This window comes from Artemia sp. Qi Xiang Cuo, chromosome 8 (genome assembly GCF_049724085.1).
Source record: "Artemia sp. Qi Xiang Cuo chromosome 8, ASM4972408v1, whole genome shotgun sequence".
Classification (NCBI taxonomy): domain Eukaryota; kingdom Metazoa; phylum Arthropoda; class Branchiopoda; order Anostraca; family Artemiidae; genus Artemia; species Artemia sp. Qi Xiang Cuo.
The window spans coordinates 39,185,083-39,211,492 of NC_142801.1; the positions used below are offsets into that span (position 1 = coordinate 39,185,083).

At 35.9% G+C, this 26,410-nt stretch overlaps 1 protein-coding gene across 1 annotated transcript in view; it reads left to right on the plus strand.

Moving 5' to 3' along the window:
• The window catches only part of LOC148949386 (uncharacterized), a 63,383-nt gene extending 37,336 nt beyond the window's left edge, over positions 1-26,047 (plus strand). The window contains exons 7-11 of the mRNA XM_089093405.1: positions 10,799-11,190; positions 14,735-15,031; positions 18,929-19,349; positions 21,142-21,264; positions 25,772-26,047. Coding sequence (XP_088949531.1) covers positions 10,799-11,190; positions 14,735-15,031; positions 18,929-19,349; positions 21,142-21,264; positions 25,772-25,958 — 1,420 coding nt within the window. The 3' untranslated portion in view covers positions 25,959-26,047. The remainder of the gene's footprint in view (positions 1-10,798; positions 11,191-14,734; positions 15,032-18,928; positions 19,350-21,141; positions 21,265-25,771) is intronic.
• Positions 26,048-26,410: the final 363 nt, after the last annotated feature.

Genomic DNA, 26,410 nt, shown 5'->3' on the forward strand with positions numbered 1-26,410 from the left:
GCAGAAGTAGCTGAAACCTAATGGTGTCTCGGTGTTGTATTTAACTAATGCATGATAAGGTATTGATGCAATTTCAAAACAATGAATAATGGAAAATTGGCTAATACGGTAGAGCTGTCACTTGTCATGCGGGTGGTACGGTTTATCCTTATAAATTTAAGGTATAGGGACACTCCTTTTCCCTTATAACATTCATATTATATATTTAACTTATATCCTTATGTAGTCTCTTATGAGGGATAAGAAGGGGTAATAAGAAATAATGGCCCGTGTCTATTTTTTCCCTAGAGAACAACGCGGAATTGAGGTCAGATCGTGTTTTACAGAAGTCTATTTTTACTGAGGTGCATGCGTGATAAATAAGGGAGGGGCTTTTTATTTCTTAAATAGGCTAGCAGAACACTAATAAATTATGGAATTATTAGACAATATAATAAAAGTTGGGATGAGGCGTAAAGACACCCCTCTCATTTAGCTACTAAGCATATGTCTTTACTCGGCGACAAGTACACTCGCAGGAGAGAGAAAGGGGATTTCCCTATTTGAGTGATTTAAAGTTGCGCAAGAAGGGCTAAATTTTGTGATATCAAGAATACAATTTAACGCTTTTTTAGCGAAAATATTTTTTTCAACTTCATCTATCCCTAAAAAAACTTACTCAGTTCGCCCCCCCCCCTCTCCTGCAAAATGTTATGTAGGTGCCCCTTCTGTATAGCTTAGGAAGCAAACAATTGCATCTTTTTTGTCCAGTTTTACATATTTCTTTTCTTCTGAACAATTGCTCTTTGCTTTTACGTGTGCTAATTAAAAAGTTTGTTTTCTCTAATAACCCTCTTCATTTTAGCTGCACTGATTGTTCGAGATTAAAATTGATAAGGTTGTGGATATTCTCCTTCAATTTTACGTCATTATCTAATGGATTTTTGGATATGTTTAACACCTACTCAAAATTCATTTTTAATCGACATGTTTATGATGGGATATGAATTTAATTAGTGGAGCACAAAGTGCTCCTGCTTGAGGCCAAAATGTAACTGCTCTTACTCAAATTATGTTTATGCTTCCAACTATCCAAAGGAGGTTATGACCTATCTTTGCAAATTTGGTGTTTTAGTAGCTGGAACGTGGGCTAAACATAAAAAGAAAAATTCACGAAGCACCATTTTTATTCCAGCTTTTATTCAAATTCTTTCTGAAGATTGATATTGAACGTAGGAAGGGTTAGGGGTTAATCTTAAGTTTGAGACGAGGGACGGGGGGGGGGGTATTATATTGTCTGAAAGAAAACTAGCAAAAATTAAGAAGATTATTTCTTAAAGCACATTGGCCTGACAAAACATTAAGAAAGAAAACGAGCAAAAATGGGGTTTTTAAAGTGCCAAAAGAAAATACTAACAAAACACAATTGAATTTTATTCATTATTAATTTTTTTGTTTTTTCATTGTTTTTTTCACATTCACATGAATTTCTGCGTTTTATTTTGTTGGTTTTTTCTTCGGCACTCTCATTGATTATAATTTTTCGTTTCGCGCTGAAGAAGAGAGGCGTTTGTCCCCTCAAAATAATAGTTTTGTTGTGTTCTGTCAGTATTTTCATTTGGCCTTTAAAAACCCCATTTTCACTCGTTTTTCTTTCTTTACCATAGCAAAAATTAGTTTGGAAAAAAGTTTCTAATGAAAGTTGAAATTGAAATTGATGCTTAAAAAGGAGGAAAAATTATTGACTCCAAGTATGTGCTATATAGACATATAAAATAAGTGCAAATAAACTGATGGCGGATATTTTTTTGTACTTATAGGATTATGCAAAACTTGTGCTTTACAAATTCACATCAAAATGTTGCTTTAGATGCCGAAAAGTTATTAGGTCGCCTGCTGAAATCACCAGACAAGACTCTCAATAGTCTTTAACCAGCTATACTGCAGATGAATTTTGGCTTACTATTTAAATTCTCCTGAAAACTCAAGGGAAAAACATTGAATTATTATTTTGGGCTCCGAAAAGTCAATAAGCAGCCCAGAGATAAATGACTTATTAATAAGGGAACTTAGTTTTCTCTCCAGCTCTAATAAGAATTTCAATATAACTTTTAATTCTTAATTTAAAACTTATTACGGTACTGCTGAAATCCATAGTAGTACTACTCGACGTCCAGAACCAATAAAGTGTTATGTTATCTCAAGAAATCCAGTTATCGGTATTATAGTACACATAGAATTCTAATTCATGACGGGATTTTCTTTATAGTCCTTAGCACTGTGAAGATAGCTTCACTTTAGAATTAATTCAAAATAATCATGAATTATCCATTTTTAAAACAAAAAGAAAGCCTCTGTTTGGTTTGGGATCATTTTGTAAAAATCACACCAAATTACGCAAAATTAAAATGTAAACAAAACACATTAGAATACTTTCATTTTTACTTTTTAAAATACCCTTTTAAATTTTAAGTATATGTCACTTAAAAAAAGAAATTAAACAGAATTGTTTGTAACATTTATCGTGAAAAAGATGAATTCAACTATTCAAAATAAGAAAGTTCCTGTAACATGAAAGATCAGCAGCTACTATAGATTCTCTCTAATGTTGTTGAATTTTCATTTGGTTGAAAAAAAACTAATTGGATTTCCTCTACCTTTTTTTTTAATTTTGTTACACATTTGGTTGCAATTCCAACATATTTTGTTTTCATTTCCTGTTAAGCTGTGATAAAAATTGAACTACCACAAATCATTATCAATAAACTACCACAAATCATTATCAATAAATAAATGAAATTCAAAACGAAAAGAAATACAATAAATAGGCAAGTCAAACTCAAAAAGACCACAAATTAACATGAGTATGGCTGATAAACCCCATGCCTGAAAAAAAAAAAAATGTCCGTGGATTGCGAGTTTAATTGACATATACTGATATTTAGTCCTTAAAGTTTTGAAAATTTTTTATTTATGAAAGTAAGAAAAGTAAAAACATTTCAAACGTGTTTTGTTTTCAGTAAAGCGCGAATTGCGTTCTAGTCCTGAGAAGGCATGGGGGTTATTAGCCCTACTCATGTTAATTTTGGCTCGTTTTGAGTTTGACTTGGCTATTTATTGTAATTTCTTTTCATTTTGAGTTTAATTTATTTATTGATAGTGATTTTTGGTAATTTTACGCTTAAAAGAATATTTGACTTTATTTTCGCTCATTCTTGGCTCAATGGAGCTTTTACTTTTCTTTGAAAAACTTGTTTTGTGGAAAAAAAAATTTAATTAATTTCTGTCCGTTTTTTATTGAGATATTCGTTTTCATGAAAAAGACAATATTTTATATCTTTTCAGTTTTTTCTATAAGAATCCATAGTATGGACTGCTATTTGTATGTTGGAAAAACTTTTTCAACAATTTTTAATCCTGACACAAACAGCATTTTTAATTTAATTTTATAGCTCCTGAAGTTCACCTGAAAAAGAAAAGTTAATATCATTCCCAAAATATTCTATCTCTTTGACAACTTGGATATACTTACACTCTTTTATTTATTTAAATTGTAAAAGAAGAAGTAGTGTTAGTAGTATCCCCAAAAGTTTCAACTTAATACCCCCAGTCGTTCTCAATATATTGCTGATGTGTCTTTTTGGCAACCATAACTATAATGTATTTTAAATTATTTTAAAGCAGCATTTAGTTTTAAAGTATAATGGACCTATTACCTAACTGTGGAGTGTTGACATACTTAATGTCTATGAGGACATAGTTTCTGGAACGTTCTTCTATGCTTAACAAAACGGAGGCTTCGGTGGATTGACTGGATGCGTATAGAAAACGAAGGGGCTTGAGAGAAGGGATGCTTGTGCTCTAATATCTTGTTGCTCTTAAAAAGGGCACCAGAACTTTTAATTTTGAATCGCATTAGCGCCTTCAAAAGTGTCTATAGTATTCCCAGCCATTATAGAGCGGTGCTACCTAGGATATTTCATATCTTATCTTTTGCAATCCTCAATGCATATTGTTTTTCCCTATAATTGAAAATCCAAGATTTTCACTAAGACTTTCGTCTTAATATCTTAAGTGTCATTAGTTACATTAACTGTAGTTGTAGTATTAAAAGTACACATATAGTGCCTTCTGGCTATTTCAAAATCCCCCACAACTTACCCTTAAAGATCTGAATTAATATTATAAGTTGTTCTTCAGATATTCCTTTGTCACCTTTCTGAAAGACCACATACTTGTAGTATTTTTCATTTAGTTCCATGCGCCTAAATATTCCTTAAAAACTTCTCCCTAGTACCCTCACCTTGCGTAGTAGCAATAATTGTATAATTATTAGTGGCAGTAAGCGAATAGCATCATTGGATTCTTCAACAGCCCCTTCTACACACAATGAAAGTTTCAGCTTAATTTTTACCATCAACCATTCCTGAAGCATTTTTGATGTGTCTGCTTGACAACCTGTGCGGGCATAATGTGTTTCTATTTAGTTCCATACAGTTTTTATATATCCCAAACTTTTCGCCTTAATATCCTTAGTTTTAATGAAGTAGTAGTAGTAGTAGTAGCTGTAGTATTAATTGTAGCAGCCTAAGCTTTAGTGGCAGTAGTAGTAATAGAAGCAGTAATAATAGTATAGCAGTAGTATTAGGCTGCAAATATTTTCTTTTGATTAGTCCAACATCCCCCACATCAAGCCTTATTAGTTTCAACTTCACAGACCAAACTGTTCCTAAGATATTGTTGTCATGCCCTTTCGACAACCTGAACAAAAAGCATATTCTGATTCAGTTTTTACCCCCCTAAAAACTTCTTGAAAACTTCACTTTCATGCTCTTAGGAATAGTTGCAATAGCAGTCACAATAGTAACACTGACATAACTACAAGCAGTTTTGAGTAGTGGTAGTACTACTAGGAGCAGTAATATTAATCTATTGCCTTTTGGTCAGTTGAACATCTCTTTCATCAAGTCCTGGATGTTTCAACTTAATACAATTAGCCGTTGCTATGCCATTGTTTATATATCTTTTGATAACCTGTATGTTCATATACTGCTTGCAGTTTTCATCTCAATGCTATTAGACCTACAAGTAGTCACAATTGAAGTAGTAGTAGTAGTAGCAGTAAATGTAGCAGTGAAAGTAGTATTAGAAGTAGCGTGTACATATTGCCTTTTGGTGAGATGATCTTCCTCGTTAACTATTCTCTGAAAGTTCCAACTTAATACCCAAATCAATTCTTCAGATACGCTATTTTGACAATGTGCATACACATAGCGTCTTTTGATTTAGTTCAAATTTCCCCTCAATGCTCTATATGGAGTAGTGTGGTAGTTGTAGTAGTATTGATAGCATGCAAATATTGTCTTTTTGATCATCTCCCTTATCATTTCCTGAATTTTCCAAATTAATATACTCAGTTATTCCTGTTTTGTTTCCTTTTGACAATTTGTATACACAATTTGTATAACATATTTTGATTTAGTTCAGCACTCCCCTCAAAATTCTTTGAAAGGCTCACCTGAATGCCCTTCGTCATCTTGGAAAGTAATGTTCCATGCACACCTTTCTCAATAACATATACTATGTGTAAACAATGAACGAATTGCCGTTCCTCCATTCACTTTTGACTCTTAAAAAGGGAACTAAAACTTCGATTTCCAATCAAATGAACTCCATCCGATCCAAAGTTTATGCAACTACCAGCTCCATAAAAACCTTATATGGCATGGGCATAACTTACGACCCTTGCCCATTTGCTCTGGGGGATTGTGTCCACCCTAAAGACATTGTTGTTTGATTTTTGGACTATTTGTAACAAAATGGCTATCTCACATTGGGAAAAGAGGATGTCAGGGAAGGGAGCTAGTTGCTCTTTATCATGTTTGACTTTTAAAAGATAACTAGAACTATGCATTTCAAATTAAATGAGCCTCTTCTAAAGTTCACACGACCACCCCTTCCCTTCCATAAAAACCTTATATGCCCAGACTCTGGGGAATTCCATTCCCCCCCCCCCCCAAAAAAAAAACCCTTATTATATTATCTTTGGAATATTTTTGAACAAATGGCTATCTCTAAATTTTTATCGGATGTATTTTTGGAAAATATAATGTCGGGGGGGGGGGCTTCCCCCAATCGCGTTGACTCTTAAAAAGGGAACTAGAATATATGATTTTCAGTCAAATGAGTCCCCTCCGGAGTTTTTACGACCACCCATTCCATAAAAACCTTATATGCTCTCATGGTAAAACTTATAACCCTTGCGCTGAGGGCTCTGGGGGGGGGGGTTGTCATCCTCAAAGATATAATTTACAGACCTTTCAACTACGCTGCACAAAATGGCTGTATCAAAATTTTGATTAGATGTGTTTTGAAAATTGATGGGGGTGAGGCTTGTTGTTTTTCAATCACTTTTGACTATTAAAAAAGGCCCTTTCAATTTCCAATCGAATGAACCTTTTTTGATGTTTATACGACAACAAATGACCATCTCAAAATTCTATCAGATGCATTTTGGGAAAATATGAGGTTTGTTGGGGGGGGGGGGTATCCGCCTTCCGATCACTTTGAATCTTAAAAAGGGTGCTAGAACTTCTGATTACCAATCCAGTTAACCCATCTGAAGTTTATACGACCACCCTTTCTATAAAAACCTCATATGGCCCCAGGGCATAACTTATAATCCTTGCTCCAAGGGTGGCGGGGGGGGGGGGGGGTGCCATCCTCAAAGGCATAATTTCCGGACCTTTTAACTACGCTCAACAAAATGGATATCTCAAAATTTTGATTGGATGTGTTTGGGGGAGTGGTGGGCGTGTGAAGGGGGTTAGTTCCCCTCCAATCACTTTTGATGACCATTAAAAGGGGCACTAGCCCCTTCAATTTTCAATCGAATGAGCTTTTTTCGAAGTTTCTATGACAACAAATGGTCATCTCAAAATTTCTATAAGTTGCATTTCGGGAAAATACGAGGTGGGGGGGGGTATCCACCGATCACTCTTAATCTTAAAAAGTATAGTAGAACTTCTGATTACCAATCCAATGAGCCCCCTCCGAAGTTTATACGATCACCCTTTCTATGTAAACCTTATAGGCCCCCAGGGCATAACTTACCGCCCTTGCCCTGAGGGCTGTGGGGGGGGGGCTGTCATTCTCAAAGACATAATTTCCGATCCTTTCAACTACGTTGAACAAAATAGTTATCTCAAAATTTTGATTGGATGTGTTTGGGGAAATGGTGGGCATGGAGGGGTGTTAGTTGCCCTTCAATCAATTTCAACTATTAAAAAGGGCACTAGCCCTTTCAATTTCCAATCGAATGAGTCATTTTCGAAGTTTCTACGACAACTCCTTCGATACGAAGTGTCCTAGTCTAAAACCAAAAAATAAATAATACATTGTGCTCACATTGCTCTTTACTTAGGCAGCGCTATTGCGCTACCTATGATGAATGCACGTAAGAAAGTAAATTCATTTTTTATCTAATTCAAATTCCTAAACATGTACTGTTGAATTTAAAAATTTTAAGAAGAAGTGCTACCTTAAATGCAGGAAGTTCCATCAACACAAGACATCTCAAAGAAACAGCTAAATAATTCTTCGAGTGAATTGGAAATGTTATTTTGATGTGAAATAATAGTTTATTTGGGGAAGCATTCTAACGCCAATTTTGACAGAAGTAGATTGGTCTCTCTCAAGTTGCGAATTTTGTAATATTTTTGATGGTTTAAATGTAATATAGTTGCTTCGGTAGCGTTTCTTCTATTCCTTCATAGTGTTTGCAACGACTTATAAGACCATTCTATACGCACAGTGTCAAGCATACACGTGATTTTTTTTGTAGGGGGGTAGTACCAAAAAACCTAAAAATACCAGATATGGAAAATGCCTGAAAAGCAGCAACACCTCGGAGAGGGTGAAGACCCGTTCGCTTCCTCCTGCGTGCTGTCAATAGATAGATGTCTATCAAGAACATAATTAATTAACACTAAAATCTTAATTAAAGATTATAGAGGCGTTATTGATATCAGTTCATAAATAATAACATACATTTCAAATGGTTAATAAAAACATTTGAAAAGACAGTTTTGACATATTTTATTATTCCTTAGGAAAATACGTAAAATTTCTTGTTTTACCATTATTATTATTTAAAAATAAATTTCCATGTAGGTATAATTGACACCTCCGTCAGTATTGGAGTTGTCAAAATTTCAAAGTAGTCATTTTGGGATCTGATATCACCTTACACAGGGACTTCTTCTTTTTACCGTATTCTTTGCTCACACTTTTTGTTGTGCTGTCCCTCTCACACCCTTCTATTATGATATATATAATTCGATATTCACATCGTGAATCAATCCATTGATTAGATCTGTTTATTTGAAGGTACTACCAAATTAATCCTTCGCTCTTTGATTGTATTAAATAAAAAAACAAGTTTTTTAAACTGAAAGTAAGGAGCGACATTAAAACTTAAAACGAACAGAAATTATTCCGTATATGAAAGGGGCTGTCCCCTCCTCAACGCCTCGCTCTTTACGCTAAAGTTTTTTATTGTTTTAAAAAATAAAGTTGTGAGACAGAGTCAAACTTTAGCGTAAAGAGCGAGGCGTTGAGAAGGGGACAGCACCTTTCATATACGGAATAATTTCTGTTCGTTTTAAGTTTTAATGTCGCTCCTTACTTTCAGTTTAAAAAACTTGTTTTTTTTTTTATTTAATTTCTGATCGTTTTTTAGTTAATGCAGCTTTTATTTTGGCTCACCGTCATTGAATAAGTAAACAAAATTTGCATAAAAATTTTACTTTTCTTTTGCTAAATGGCTGTCTCTAAATTTGGTTCTGGCGTAATTTACAAATTAACTTACGTAACGAACTTCTATATTCGTATATTTTTCTTCTGGCAAAAAATACAAAGTTGCAGATTTTTGCAGATAGGAGCTTGAAACCTATATTAAAGGGTTTTCGGATACGCTGAATCTGACGGTGTGATTTTCATTAAAATTCTTTCACTTTTAGGGGATGTTTCCCCCCTCTTTAAAAAATCAGGTAAATTTTCTCAGGCTCGTAGCCATGGATGAGTAATACTAAACTTAATAAAATTCATATATTTAGAATCAGCATTATAAGTCCATTCTTTTGATACATTTATTGACATCAAAGTTCCGTTTTTAAAAGTTTCGCTAACTATTGAGCCGTATCGCTTGTTTTTTTTTATTGTTTTTTTTTTATTCAGTATATGTTATTAAGTATATGATGTTATCCCCATATTAAAAAACAAGCAATTTAATTTAAAATTTAAAAAAAAATTTAAATCAAAAAAAACATAAAAACAAAGTCCGTTTCATTAGAATATATATATCTTTTTAAAGAAATAAAAAAAACTGTAGCGTAAAGAGCGAGGTATTGACTTGGGGAGAACCCCCTCATATACGTAATAATTTCTGTTCATTTTAATTTCTAATGTTGCTTCTTACTTTCAGTTGAAAAAGCTTGTTTTTTTATTTAATTTCTGATCGTTTTTTAAATAATGCTTGGAAATCCGGCGCTCCTTTCATAGAAATGTCCCTTACCCCAAAGAAACATCCTTCACGGAAAGATATTCCCGAGTAATCCCCGCCGCCATCCCCCCCCCCCACCAGAAAAAATCCGTCCTGAAAATTTCTGTATACTTCCCAATAACCAATACAATATTTAAGCAATGGGCAAAGTTCATAACTTGCAGCCCTTCCCCCGGGAACTGTGGGGGATTAGGTCATCGTAAAAGACATATTTATTAGATTTTCGACTATGCTGAACAAAATGGCTATCTCAAAATTTTAATTGGGTGACTTTGGGAAAAAAGAGCGTGGGAGGGGGCCTAGTTGCCCTCCATCTATTTTATTCACTTAAAAAGGGCACTAGAACTTTTAATTTCCGTTCCAATGAGCCCTCTTACGATATTCTAGGAGCACTGGGTCAATACGATTACCCCTGGGGAAAAGAAAAAAAACAACAAATAAACACGCACCCGTGATCTTTCTTCTGGCAAAAAATACAAAATTCCAACATTTTTTAGATAGGAGCTTGAAACTTCTACAGTAGGGTTTTGTGATATGTGGAATATGATGGTGTGAATTTCATTAAGATTCTATAACTTTTAGGGGGTCTTTCTCCTTTTTTTCGAAAATAAGCCAAATTTTCTCAGGAGCGTAACTTTTGATGGGTAGAACTAAACTTGATGAAAATTATATATTTGAAATAAGAATTAAAAATCTGATTCGTTTGATGCATCTATTGGTACCGAAATTCCGTTTTTTAGAGTTTCGGTTACCATTGAACCGGGTCACTCCTTACTTACAGTTCGTTACCACGAACTGTTTGAAACTTGCCTTAGAACATCGCTTCTTATTTTTTACATCACTCTGTACATAATAACTAGGGACTGTAGCGTTCGTCATAATATTAATGGTACTGGAATTTTGAAAAGCTTTACGAGCCTTATAAAAAATCCAAAGAAGAATGCATAGCGAGCTGGGTAAATAAAGAAAATCAAAAGTAAAGAAAAACCAACTAATACTAAAGTAATATAGTCTGCTTAAAATAAGTTGTAAGCCTGACCAGCCCAGGAGAAAGTTTCCTCTCTTCCTCTTGGCAGTCCGCCGCTACCCCTGATTAGGTTTGATACATGGCCCTATGGAAACGCGGATGCCCGAAAACATGGACTATTGAAATACGTCTTTCACAAAAATTGCTGGTACTAGTATAAGCTTGTTAAGGTGAGTAAGGTAGGTAAGACTAATTTTATGTCACCTTCATTGAACGTGTTTTATTTTTAGTGATCAAGACTACAAACTCTTATATTATGGTTGGCGCCAATTTCGTGGACCAGAAATGACACCTTCGCTGAAGTTGTTTCCTGGAAAGACAATTGACGAGATCAAGAGGCGTAAAGTGTTCTTGGATTATCATAAAAAGAAACATGCAATAGATTTTTTTCACAATGTTTCTGGGGGTAATGTGTTAGAGGACTATAATTTGAAAAAAGACGTGACCTTGAAGTATGGAGCATTCAGGCGACAAGATTTTGTAAAGGCCTTTTCTGGAAGTCGACACAAGGATTTCAAAAGAAGAATTGGATCTAAGTTCAGATTGAAAACTTATGCTAGACCCTACTACGTTAAAAGCACAGGAAGAACTAAACTGGACACCCGAGCTCCAAAAAATTTTGGTTTGTTGTCTTTCTTTCTTCCTTTAGATTATTCAATTTTCTGCCACATGCTTTAATCTCCATTATCCTGTCCCTAACCCTGGAGAAAACATTCTGCTTGTGTGACCTAATAGCAGACCTCGGACAACCTTGCAGGGTGCCTAGAGGCATGGGGTACTATCAAAGAAGCCCTGGCTTATTTTAGGATGAAGCATTGTACTGGATTTGAGAGCTTTTTGGGGCGTTAAACCGTCTATTGCTATGTTCTTTGATAATGGGTTGCCCCTCCCTAATACTCATAGGTAAGGATAGGTAGAGATCGGAAGAGATAAATCCATAGAATGCTTGCGCAGGACTCTTGCTCTTGTCAGTAAAAGTGCATCGCTAAGCGCTGAAGGTAAGCCTACGTTTTCACAAAGCCTCCATTTGACTGGAAGTCCAAGTGCTATCTTGCTCTCCGGTCAAGAACTGGCTAAGGCGCTTTGTTTAGACTTTAGAAAGAGTTTCCGTCTCAGGCTTGTTCTGGTAGGACATCTTTCTATTCTTAATCTCTAATGCTGTCGAAATTCTAAACAGTGTAAAAATAATCCTTTTGAACGTTAAAACGTTGAATGATAATCACCATGCCGATATTTTGACTTGCGAATTTAGGCGTTTTGAGCTGGACTTGTTGGGAGGCATAAAATGCATCTCCCAGGGCTAGGAACCATGAAACTAGGTGACGTAGAAAATGTCTATTCATGTATTTAGGTAGAATATGGAGTGGTATTTCAGCCCTCTGCAGAGCTGACTGATGGAGACAGTAGAGACTCGGCAAATGTTATATGCAGGTGCATGACCAAATAGATAAGATCAGGAGCAGGAAAAGGGTATCCTTATTTGAGTTGAAAAAAATGGGCACAAGTCTAATAACATAAAACTGTAGTGGTAAGGTAACGCGACAGCAAATACACAGAAATATACTAAATTTGGAGCAAAAAAACGGAGACCAAGTCCAAGTGGCTCCAAGTATTGGATACTTGTTTAGATCCATTAAACGTGGTAACTAATTTTTTAAAGTGGGCTCCGATTTCTAGTTTATTCCAAGCATTGACACAATTGGAAATCAAATTAAAGCAAAGTATTATGAAGAGGTATTGTGGTAGAAACATCTATAGAAAAGGGGGGCAATTAACAACTTTGCTATAGAAACACAATCATATTCAGTTGCGTTAGTGGGGGGGTTGTGCCCCTCTCTCGATCCCCCCCAGCATTTGAAAAATACGCTTTACCCCTCCCCTCTAATTTTCGTGAATAATCGCCACTGGCTGGCTTAGAGAAGAGAAAAAAAATGCATGCAGCATTACGTAGTCGGCCTAGGAAAATAAAAAAAGCAGTAAACAGACTAGCATCATGGAAATTGGGTCCCACCGATGGGGGTTAAAAAACACTTAGATCGCAATTAGTAAACTAGCTGATGAGACATTGGCTGAGGGCGTCGCCGACATGTTATGGAGCTGAATCTCTCATTCCCATCTCTCAAAGTTGCTAGAATGTGACAATAGAGATACGGAACTTTGAGAGGGCGGGGCAAAATTGGCTTAGAAAAGTGGAATACGAAGGAACAAAGAAGCTAGTTCTGAAGTTTCACCACGCTAATTAAACATCATCTACGACTGTAGATCTGAAATGCGAATGCCAATACCTTAATGGTTGAAGCCATTACAGGTATTGGGAATTTCTGGAAGCATCTCACCCAAATAGGAAGGGCTGATTCCCCATTTTGCCAAGATTGAGAGGGGGCCCTGGAAACAGGAAGCTATCTAATACGACAATGTCCGACCGCGATTAGATACACGTTTCACATTGTATATGTGATCTATCTTTGAGATCATATAGCTTTGAAAGTGATTTTAAAAAAGGGGAGAAAATTGTCGTACACATTATCGAGTAATAAATGACCATCGCAAGGGAAAGTACAGTGTTATGCTCAAAACTATAAGAAAAAATCCAAACAAGTTTTAATTCAGAATAATTTTAAATGATTAAAATTCAGATTTTAGTTAAGAGTGCAGGTTTTCTTTGGTCAAACCAACAATTTTCTGATATTAGGAGATTGTTTTGTTTTAAACTTTCTCATCGATCACAATATACTTAAGGGTAGGATCGTTATTAGAACAGTGGTCATAGTTTTGAAAATGTAGAAAAATATACATTGTGTGCCCTTATCACAAAAAGCGGTTATCATGTGTTGGTCCCCTTATATAGCAAAAGTGAAGCAAGAGGTAAAACAACTACTGTTTTTATTTGCCCTTTTATAATCAACTCATTTTGCTAGGTAGCTCTAGATGGTGTTGGCTTCGTGTCAAACCTGAGTTTCCCCTCTTTCTCTATGGATCGCTCAACACGGTGAAAACATTTTTTAGCTTTTGAGCTATTGCAGAAGTATTTATATTTCACTTTGAATTTTTGTGTTATTTCATTACCATATATTAACATTTCAGTTAATATCCACAAAAGTGCATATCCAAGTAAGCAGTGGTTTATCGATAAGTAATTCTTATTACGCTTAAATATTATCTGTCTTTGCTCGTCAAGAATACCTTCCAATAACTTTTGATTTGGGTCGAAAATTGACCATCATATTTGAAAAGAAGTTTATATGCAAATGCTTATTTGAATTTTAAATAGATTATTCAGAAAATACTTCTTTTGTAATGGTAATAGGATTAGCACGAAGCGAGTGATTTTTGGAAGAATATAAGACGATAGTATTATATGATGAAGCTCGAGCTAAAATAAGAATTTGAGAAACAGCTTAATCAGCTTGCGCTATACTCTTAATTTTTATGATAATATGAAAAGATAATATGCGTGGGAAATGTGTGTCTTTTTGGCTAAAACACGTTCTTATTCTCTTTCATATCTTCTCCAAATAAAAAAAAAATGGTTGAAATTAGGTCAATTAAAAGTTGTTACTTGCGCGCCACAACCGAAAAATAAAGTGTTCTCGTTCAAAGAAAAATAACATGCAGAAAATGTGATAAAATATGAGAAAGCATCCCGAATATCATCGTTAGATCTGATTTTTCTTCTCTTCATTATTTGCAGGGTATGTAAACAGTTAGAATGGATTGCTTGGATGATTCTAATCTCTGAAATAAATACAAGATGAAACTGGATTACTGAGAATAGGTCGAGTATAAATGATTACCTGACGAAGCTAAATGCGTAGTGTTCGAATATAATTAACTATATTGTGCACAAGACTGTATCGAGAGGGCGGTAGGGGGTTTTAACCCCACCCCGCCCCCGCAATGTTTGTCCGACTCGTATAAAACGTAATAAAAATGGATAAAACAAATTTTTAATACGTTTTATTGTTTTTCTTTACCCCCAACCCCCCCCCACCCACCCACCACCGAAAAAAATCCTGGATATGGTTCTGACTGTGTACTTTTTCCAAGTGCAAGCTGATTCATACATTTTATGGTTTAAATAAAAAAAAACTTTAGCTAACTGAGGAGATTTTTCGTTGTGCTAGCCCTCACTGGTTTTCTTGTCTAACTCACTTATCTTGACCTAGTATCAACCTTGGAATCCAGGAATGCTGCTCTGTTGCTTACGAGATACCTACATTACTTGAATGTTGATGTCACGCTGTTTATACAAAAGTACAATGAAGATCCTGATATGACCCTTCTTTATGACTCTGCCAGATCTGAGAAACACGTCCCAGATGCAGTTAAACACCATGTTGCACATCTTCTCAGTAAAGGACAATTCGCTTCCAGTGAAGAAGTCAGAGAACCAGGGCTAACCCCACCCAAATACAAAGATATGCCGATGAATGTTAATCACCCTCCAAGTTTTCCTACTTTATGTAAGTTTTTATAGTTATATTGTTTTAGGCTTACCATTTACGTCTGTTTCAATTCGTTTATATGACCATATATTGCTAATTATAATAATAACTCATCGCAGCACCAAGCAACTTGAAGCGAACAGAACTGCCAATACTTCTCTTGAGATATTGCATCTGTGCCATTTTGATAATCGGGATGTACTTGAACTTTTTTTATTTAGTTTAATTGTAGTAGTAGTAGAAGTAGTAGCCGTTGCCCAGAGAGTTTCAACTTAATACACTTAGTCCTTCCTGTGGCATTTTTGATACGCCCTCGTGAAAATCTTTATGCAAATAGTGTGTTCGCTACTTTTGACAACCTGTATACCTACTATGGCTTTCCCGACAGGTGACGCTACTTCGAATGTGGTGACAAAGTAAAAAAAAAATGATGAAACCCTATCTTTGGGAAAACCAACAAGAGTCATAAAGCAAGCAAAGTCAAGACTTCACTATTGGCTTTTGGAATGTCAGATCTGTCAAATAAGAAGCTACGCGAATTCTCCTTGTCCATGAGACGGATAAGTGCAGCATTGATATTTATTATGTGTTTCCAAAACCAGAATGTCCGGTTCAGGTTCCGCAGTAATTACAGAGCTCGAATGCTACAGTGTTTCTACTTTTTCTGCTCTAGAGTAGACGATAACTCGGGACTCCATGGCGTTCGCCTCATCATCCAGCAGTTTGGAAGCCATAACTGGCTCCTGATTGTGGTATTTCTGGACTTCATCAACGTCTTCGACTCGATCACTCGCCGAAAACTGGAAAATTTTAAAGGACGGCGGAATGCTCCTGCAATTTGTCGATCTGCTTAAGGCGTAGTATGAGGAATCAGTGAGCCGAGTTTATCGAGAAGAGACTGAAGAATTCATATTTGAGTCGGGAGTAAATCAGGACTGCATCTTGCCTCTGACTACTTTAAACTACTCTGTTGACTGTTGACTGGGTGATTTTTAGATTGGACTGAGCCTTTGACTTTGTTCTCTGCGGTATATCCACGCTGCACAGAGATGGCAGAGCATTGATGCAGCCTTACATTTTTAGGCTATGCCTACACTGAAATTTGGGGCCCCTGGTCGTGCGGGGCCTTGAGCAGCTGCACATGCCCATTGCCGTCACTGCCTGCATATATATGTTATGATCTCATTTGGTTCAATATCCTATCAATATTCCTAGAAAGTTTCACCTTAGTCTTAGTAGTAATAGTAATATGTGACTTTCGGTTAGTTCAACATCCCCCTTGACACACCTTGTAAATTTCAACTTAATATTATAACCTGTTACTAAGACTTTGCCCTTTTGAAAACTGTGTGCATATTGTGTATTTTGATTTAGTTCAACACTCCCCTCGACATTCTCTGAAAGCTTCACCTTAATACCGCGCGCCTGTTCGTATACAAATTCACAAAGGTGTACGCCCCCCCCTTAACCGTAAACAATTATATTTTGGAAATAATGATAAATAAAAAAAATGAAAGATTTTTACCCCGGGGCGGGGGGGGGTCATGTAATACCCCGATGCCAAAATCTTGAACCGTTTCTTTATGCTGAACAAAATGGTTATATCAAAATTTCGACTGAATTTCTTTGGGGGAAAATTGGAGTGGGAGGGGGCTGGTTACCTTCCAACCATTTTTGACTGCTAAAAATGGCATTATAACTTCAATTGCCAATCCAGTGAGCCCTTCTGAAGTCTATGATAACTATTTGGTGAAAAAAAAATTATGAATACAGCCCATTTCTCTCTTTACTTAATCAGCACTGTTACTATCCCTGTGTATGGCGTCATCGTTATTAAAGTCTCGTCCTTGTAGTTTTTACTATAGACTACAAAGTTCCACTTCAGCTAACCCGCTATAGGCTTTGGCTGAAGTACAAGCAAAAGCCATCCTTTTTGCTCCAAGGCAAGGATTGTACGCAAAATGTAATATGGCATTAATTTACAAGGGCGGATCCAGGATTTTTTTTTTTGGGGGGGGGGGTTACTAATTTTTGACTCAGTTTTCCACTAATTTTACTGATTTTTACCTAGGTTTTACTAATTTTTGACTTATTTTCGACTCGGTCAAAAATTTCGGGGGGGGAGGTTCAAACCGGGTAACCCCCCCCCCCCCTGGCTACGGCCTTGTTAATTTATCCCAGGTGAGTTTCAGACTTTTCGAAAAAAAATAGTTTTATTGTTGTGTAGTCAAGTATCCGTATACCTATCTAACTATCTATTTGTGTGTGAACCTCAGCGATTTAGGTGCTATTGTAATGACAATTATGTAAGGGCTAAAGGACCGAGTGAAGGGAGAGAGGCTAGAGAAGGAGCTAACGAAGCGGGCTCTTTGGTAATCTGCCTCTACGCATATGATAGCAAAATGATCGCCTCATGGTCTTTTCGAGTGCCGTTGCTTCGCTTGGGTGGCAGCCCGGGCCTTCGGCCCTCTCGAATTACCTTTGTGTCACTTAGTGGGCCACTTGGGCCCTAGGTCCTAGCGAATGAACCGGGTAGTACACGCACCGGTTTCTTTTGTATTCAAAGCGGAAAGGAAAAATTTGTAAGATTCCCATCAGAATTACGCGATCTGTTCATGCGAGGCAAAGGTCTGAGCTGCCACTCGAGCAAAGTGAGGATTATTTAGATCTTACCCGAGTGAGGTGATGATCATCGAAGAGTCCATGGAGCGGGCTATTTTGTCTAGTATATAATATCTGTAGACAATCAAGTGTATCTCTGTCTTTCTTTTTCGCTGTTGTTTCACTGATCTTTCAGCTAAAATATTCATAGTGGAAACGTGAAAATTTATCAAAAATCACATAGAACCAGGAGAGTCGGCAATAAAAATACAAGAAATATAAACTGAGCCCAAAAATTGGAAGTGTGGCGTCATAAAAGCAAGCCTGCGTGGGTCAAAAACCTGAGCTCATTATTAGTGAGGGGTTGTGGCCCGGTTTGTCGATCATAAGTAAGCGATGCAATTGGATGATACAAAAAAGACAGAATCGTCTGAACAGAGCAACATCGTTGCCACAGAGAAGCTTGGTCTTAGATCCTCTAATTTAGATGAGGCCCTGAACACGGTGCTGCAGGACCTACCTCTTCGATGAATTTTTCATTGAATGTGTGTATAAAATCAATAGTGTATTTGTCCGTGTGTTTTCCTTATTCGTGGATAGTTTCTTCGCGTCCCGAAACTGGGTTTTTCTTTCTAAGCATTTTGTTTTACTTTGTTTTTTTTTCCGAGCCTTGATTGTACTGAACGTGTCGGCTAAATACTATCATAGCTTTTTATTGCCGTTAAATTTATCAGTAAAGTTATCCTTATTTGTGCTGGTAAGTACAAATGAGAAGGATCGCTGAAAAAATAGACGATCGACGGGATTTCGGACCTGTTCAGGCCAGAATCGTTGTTTTGGGCCCAAGTTGGCCTGAAGAAGTACTTTTTTGGGGTCTGGTGTCCTTAAATTTCTTTTTGGAATGAATTCTATTATGATAATTTATTACTTTTTGTTTGGTACAATTACCCCTTGGAAAAAAAAACAATAAAAATGCTATAAAGGGGACTATTTTTCTCAGGGAAAATATGAGGTTTCGTGTTTTATTTATTGGTAGGCTGAAATCTCCGCTCTGGTGTTCTTAGCCCTGTTGAATATGGTGCATGATTTTCCTTCAGATCACACCCCTGGGTGTTATTATCTGTATCTAAAGTTATACAAATGTTTCATTCTAATAAATTTTAATTAGTAACTCCTAAGTAAGACCCAAATCTTACCTTTCTGGTGTATTTCCTGTTCATGCTTTTTTTCTTCTTTTTTTACGGATATCTTTTGGCTTGAACAAAACATTAATGTATCTACAGATCGTTATGATGTTTAATTTTTCATTTTTAGTACTATTAAGATCGCTTCTTCTGCATCACAAATATCTTAACGATAAAAAGGAGGGCAAATGGAATGATGAGCTTTCTGAACAAAAACCTAAGCTCGCCATGAAACTTTCTGAGTCACTCGATCGGACATTGGAAATTGAACAGCCAAAAGAGATGCCAGAACTTACTGAGGAACCGGCAGAAACTATGTCAGCTGAGTCATCAGGAGTCAATCGGTTTGAACAAGCCCCAGTATGCAATAGAAAACAGGTGGCAACTATCTCATCAGAAGCCATTGTTGAACCAGTGGCAAGCACATCAAATGCTTCTGCAAGTGGAATGAATAAAGAGCAAGCACATTTGTCTAATGATGAAAGTAGAGCTATACTAGTGGAACGGCTGAGGTCTATTCTTCATTGGTCTTTCGTGATGTCTAGTAAACCGTAAGTCGGTATTTTTTTTTTTTTTTAGAATAACGTAGAGCAGTCCAGCTGTCCAAAGGTTTATTTACTCCCATTTAACGTTCTTTAAATTGGAAAATGATGGCTCAGTGCTTACCGAGTTTTAAAATTAATTGGGCATTTTCGCAAGAGAGGGACGCTCCCCTACGAACAAGACAAGGAATGATTTCTAATGATTCCTATGATTTCTAATTTTCTTTTCTATTGATTTAAAAAAAAAACATTTTAAATAAAAAGAGTTTTTGAAAGAAAAGTACAGTCAAAACCGAAGACGACCAGAAAGAGTCACATAATGATTCCAAACAAGCAGAAATTAAAGTGAATTATCCATTCCAGCTTAAATTCACAGAATTTACTTCAAACAGGAGAAGGGCTACCCAGGGGCATCACGGGTGACGGGATGCCCCTTCTCCAATATTTTCAGCCAGTTGGTAAAAAAAAATCGTCGGTAATTTTTTTTTTTTTTTTTTCAATAGGTAAACGAGATGCTGGGATTATCTGACGTAAAATCCATGAAAGAAGATGAGTGTCAGCTGGTAAAAAAAAAAAGAAAAAAGTTATTTGAATAGTCACGCAAATCAGTCGGTAAAATGACCGGCCAATCGGCAAAATCTATTACTCTCCCCCAAACATGTTGGCTAGTAATGCTCCTGGGACTACCATCCTCAAATCTTCCACGGTGCATAATTTACAGCCCTAATCCGAGGGGCTTGGTTATGTTACTCCGATAGGCATATTTATTAGATCGTCTGAATATTCTTGACCGAATGCTATCTCAAAATTTTGATTAGACATCTTGGGGGATATATGGGGCCAATAGCAAAAGATCACGGGAATGGGGCTGTTTGTCCCAAAATATCTTTTTGTATGCCATGGGGCCGGGAAAAAAAATCAAATAACTAGATAAATAATAAATGGAAGGCATTAGGCTCTTTACTTAGGCAGTGCTACTGTGTTTATGCTCTTTCTTAAAAAAAAAAAAAAAAATGTTCCGCTCTATTGGATGATTGACGACAATTTAGGAAACAGGAATTACTTGGTTGGAGATTGAAATAAGGAATTTTACTTTATTTAATCTTTACTAAATTCACGTGTAAATTAAATTTCCTATTTTCGTAAAAAAAAGAACTATCGTCTACTACAAATTCTCTATCTCTCCTCTCTCTCTCTCTCTCTCTCTCTCTCTCTCTCTCTCTCTCTCTCTCTCTCTCTCTCTCTCTCTCTCTCTCTCTCTCTCTCTCTCTCTCTCTCTCTCTCTCTCTCTCTCTCTCTCTCTCTCTCTCTCTCTCTCTCTCTCTCTCTCTCTCTCTCTCTCTCTCTCTCTCTCTCTCTCTCTCTCTCTCTCTCTCTCTCTCTCTCTCTCTCTCTCTCTCTTTCTCCCTCACTTTATAAAGAGTAAAACAGCGAACCATTTTCGATTATTAAAGGATATGAAACCTAGACCTTTGTTTCTTGCTAAGTATTCTTGGGATCTGGACCTTAGGAATTTACCCGCCCTTGGGCTTTTTATTTGCTGTTCTATTCAGAAGAAGATATGGATAAAGCAGATACTATCAAATCGTTCATTGTAATGAATTGTAAATAAAGAGCTATCCGTCTCGATAGTGACCGGAAGTTTAACTTCTACTTTTTTTAGATTATATTCAGTGTCTATCAAATATAGGAACTTATGACTTACCTAAACTTGCTAAAAAGGTTACATCACCAATACAACCATATCGCAATACCTTGTGTTTCTATCAAATAATTGAAATAGATTATAATTTCTTTTTAGGCCTTCTCCAGACATGAAATCCGCTAAGGAAACATTGGTTGATAAGCTGAATGAAGAGAAAAATGTCACCATATCTCTAGGTCCTCGGGGTGGAATCGTGGAAGAAAAGAAAAAGAAGATGACGTAAGACAAAATTTTTTACCTTAATTAGAATTTCAGAATAACTTAAGGTGTAACATGTCGATAGCGAATAATAAACTTTTTTCGTCAAATTCAACGTTAAATTCCGAAACAGCCTTAGAGCAAAAAGTGGCTGTGGAGACTTTGTTCAGTTGGAAAATATCTTCTGTATGTGCAAAGTAGTGGCGAAAATTTGAAATTGTTTATTACTAGAATTGTGTAAACTTTCTAAAAATTATCTTTTTTGTTAATGTATTTATTTTTGTTTGTTTTTACAACTTTATAATCGTCAAAATTGCAAAATTAATTGTCAGACATTGATGATGAAAACGCTGGTAAACAGTTTTCGCTGTTAATTTTGGCTCGTTAAAGCGTGGTCAGCCTGAATTGCCGAAAAAGTAAAATTGGTAGTTTAGCTAGAAGAATTCAAAACAGACCTAAGTTCTTTAGGTTTTTCCTAATTTTCTGACCTTTGAAGTTTTATTTTCAATTGAAATAATTTCAGTAACTATAAATTGTTCTGGGCCTTAACAAAATCACTTCAATCTTTAGTTGTATTGTATATCAATTTTACTAATAAGGCACATGCTAAGTTGTGAAGAAAAAATTGTGCTAATGTATCGGTTGTTGAATCAATATTACTTATTTCAAAAATTAGCTATTTGACAAGATGTTGAGGATAAATGTCTGGGCCCGATGCTGAGCTAGGTGCTAAAGGTAGGAGAGTAGGCATGTATGCTGGATTTTATTTTGGAGGGGCAATCAAGTTAAGGTGAGAAACAGAAGAAAATGATTATGGTGATCCGAAAAAGAACGTCTTTTAGAACCTCTTCTTCTCCCAACATAAAATTTGAAGTTCTCTTGCCCAGCCGTCCTTCCCCCATCACTACCTGAATGTTTTAACTCAATTCCCCCAGCTGCTCCTGGAATATTGCAGGTATGCCATTTTGATAGCCTGGATAGACATTTTGTCTTGATTTATTTCACAAGTCAAAATTTGAAATTGACTTAGTCCCTACAATGTTCTCTAAAATTTATATTCAGATATCCCAAGTTTTTGTGGATTTTCTGTATTCAAATGTCCTGAGGATAAAGAAAAACGCGCGTTTATCTGAATGATTCCACAACAGATGCTGCACCTGGGGACAAGTGTACCTTCTTGTCCCTACCCAAACGTCTAGCTACGACTTTGGGCATTACCATTCCATAACAGCAAGTCACACTCAGATTTTTTCTCCGGTTTAGTTTCCGGTGTACCTCGTGTCATCGTCGATTCCTTTAATACTAAAAAAAGCAATAATTGACTGTTATCTTCTTGAAGACTAAGGAAAACTAATCGCTTTATTTAGGTCTATGCAATTAACTTTAGGTTTGTTGTTTGCTAAAAAAAATTAAAATAGCTACGAAACCAAGAAACGAGCATATATTCAGTAAGGTCCTCCACCAAGTAATCCTCAATGCTCAACACGGAAAAGTGAAAACAAAACAAATTATAATAACCTTAACCTTTTGAAGTGAAGTCGACAGAGGAGCAAGATAGAAAGAAAAAAAAGAAAAGGCCAGAGCAAATGAAAGAATGAAAAAGCAAATGAAAGAATAGTTAATTTTGAATAGTCTTTGATTTGATCTGGCTTCGGTGTATGGTTTTGTTATTGAAATTGAATTAATTTAGAAAATATGTTTCGTATTATCCCATGCAATTTGAACAAAAATCGATGATGAATTAAAATTAATTTTTCATTGAAAATGCTTTATTATTATTCGTGGAAAGTGATTGCTTGACAACAGTAACGACATTATTCCTCATATCAAAGAGTTTAAAGGTGCTTGAAAAATAATGGCATAGTACCAGGTGACTGAGCTTTACTCAGTCCCTGGTACTCGGCACGTGGCAGGCTTGTAAATATGTAATTCTCGCAGTTGCTTATATTCTAACCGCAGATTAATGCGAACCTTTTTTCCAGCCATTTCCCCAGTAATTATTTTTGCTTCAATTGCGTCGTTACATAATTGAATAACAACCAGGTGCGTTGCATTGCACATGCACTCTGAAATATCTAAATTCCGCATTAGCATAATTATATTATTCTTTAATTTGAAGTCATGGAGTGCCAAATCAGTATTGAATAAAGAAATTATGGTGTGAATTAGATTCCTCCTTTCTATTCATCCTTTACAGGATCATAACCTTTATAGTATTTGTGTTCTCTTGAGATGCGATAAATTGAATTGAATTGACAGACAGTCTCAGCAATGGTTTAACTTACTTCTTTGTAAAGGTTCCTAAAATAACAAATTCCTTTATTCCATTGCAATTTTGATTGCTTTGTGAATACTTTCTTGTTAGGATCGACGCGTATATTTTTTACGAACCTTTTATGAAATACTTCCAGAGATGGCTTTTTTTTTTATCGTCAAGTAGAGTGTTTCACTACGATTGTTTTGGATTTGACTTAATAAAGATTGACGGAATACACCTCAAGCAACTAAAATTGTTAACGATGTTTATTTTCGCATGTCTTCTAACTGCAGATTTCGTTGTGCATCATATTTGTTTGCAATTTGTTGTGGTACTCTTTGTTGCATGTCTTCTAATCGCATTTTTATTGTGCACCATTTTCGTTTGCGATTTGTTGCGATTCTCGCTGCTGCTCGTCCTATAACCGGAGATTTCGCTGTGCGTTCTTTTCGTTTGCGATTCGGTGTGATTCTCGCTGTCGCTTGTCCTCTTGCCACAGATTTCATTGTGATTTATTTTCATTTGTGATTCGTCGTGATGCTTGTTGTCGCATGTCTTCTAACTGCAGATTTTGTTATGCTTCATTTTTTATCATCATTACTTCAGATACTTTTTCCCTGCCTATTGCTTAAGCCCGTCGGATCCATTTGTCATCTTGTATGATTTTGCATGGTGCCATAGATCCCAACAAATGTTCGACACTATCACCCCTAGGAAAGAAATATATTTTCCGAAAGTCGTGACCCATCTAGATCGTTTTTTTTTTTTTTTTTTTTTTTAGGCTTAAAAATATTAGTGTTCCAATTTTTTGAAAAAATTATTAAGCCATTTTCGAGAAAAAAATTTATACATAAATGATTTTTACTCTCTAAAAGAAAGTAGATATTGCCCTCTTAAAGAGAGTAGGTAAATGCTCAGTTTTACATTTTGTATGCAAGGCTTTCCCTCGGGTTGTATTTTTTAAGTTTTTGTATCTTTGAAGTTAGTAGATTTATAGTTTTTGTCTGTGCAAAATAAAATTCTGCCAATAAAGTTTTGGCTTAAATCTTGTTTATTCCACTTAAAAAAAAGAAAATGATAGTGTAAATTGAGTAAAAGTATACTAAGAGACTATATTTATGAGATTGCAATAGTATTATTAATAACTGAACATGGTGGAGAGGGGTGTTACTACTAATTAAATATACATATTGTGAAAAGTGCTCAAAGATACCCTGTTGTTGTATCTCGAAAGAAAACCTAATAGCTGCTAAAATCTGTATATTTTAACCTTACTGTTTTAATTTATTAAAACAGTTATACTGTTATTACTGTTCCAATTAAATGTTTTAATTCATTGGCAGACGAAGAAAAACAGCAAAGTAGAAATTTCGACCGTTGGCACTTTAATGCGGAATAAAATGTTGTCAGTACCACATCATAGAAAATGAATTTTAGGTGATAGAGATGATTTGAGATGGCTAGACAGCAAATTTGTACAGTTCTACTCAGACGCCCATCGTCTCAAAAAAAAATCGTTTCCATTAGTATTGGCATTCACCCCTTCGAGAAGAATATCAGGCAGTATTTGACTTTATTCAAATTTGTCTAATGAATGACCAAAAATGTTTCTAGATAACTAAAAACTTTTTCGCATGCTCACCAACGGTCTACGTTGCGTAGGTACCAACCTCCTGATTCGGTGCCTTTGGCTGGGAATGTAATGTGTGGTTGGGGGGGGGGGCAAATCATCCGATACTTCCCGTGTTTTCCCCCAGATTTCTCCAGGTACTCATTTAGAGCTGAAATTCGAAGTTGTGATGATTAAGGAATTCGCCTGACATCTTTGCTAACTTGAACTCAGCTTTGCTGCATAACCTAAACATAGCTAAGTTGGTAATATCTATTTCTCACAGCTGTCCTAGCATAATTATATATGCCAAATACCAAACGAAAAGACATTATTCAGATATATATCGTGATGTTTACCCTTTTCTTAGGAGATAAATGAATTCCTTGCGCAAAAAACTGTTCCTATGAAAAGCGTAAACGCATTTTTGTTCTCTTATAAAACTATGACGATGTAAGGTTGACAGCCTGTCGTTTAAGGCATGAAAAAATATTCTGGTCTGTTTTTGTCAGCGCTTTTGCGTTTCTTCTATCCGACAGACTGCAACCCTACTCGCTGTAAGTGCAAAGGTGAAGTATGTGTATGAACCCGGAATTTTACAGCTGGTTTTAAAAAATCATACAACAGCAAGCTTTTAATGAATTTGCCCTTTTCTTTTTCAGGAAGCGGGAACTTAAGGAACTTAGGCGAGTATCTCTGCAAAAGGCACTTAATAGGGAGAAAAACGCTCAAGAAGAAGCCAAAGATAAAGCAAAGGACGAACAGATGAAACCGAAAAGAGTGTATCGAAGAAAACTTCAACCCCCTAAGGGTCAACCACGTCGGTCATCGAGACAATCTTTGAGTTAGACTTAAACGAAAGAACTTGTCACCTATTTAACACAGCAATGATTGTGAAAACCTGTGATTACAACTTTTTTTTCAATAAACTTCTTTTTTCAAAAACAGGGGAGTTTTGAACCCCCGTAACAATACAAACCGATAGTTTCAATAAAAAAATAACAGGATCTTCACATACGAGATGGTATAGTACACTTATCTTTGAAAAGTTACTTCTCTAGGTAATTATGTCATTTCGAGTGACCTTGTTACCTTATTCCCCGAAATGTCGTCATCAATTGGTTTTCTGAATATTCTTTGCAATATAAATAACAAGAAAAAAATCTGATTTTTATCATAAATTGACTGTTGCAAAACAATGTTTAATCTTCAAATATTTTATATAGGACAATATTTCATGAATAATTGAATTTTTATCTGTAACTCCTCATAGATACCTGGGATAACATACTTCTTCAACC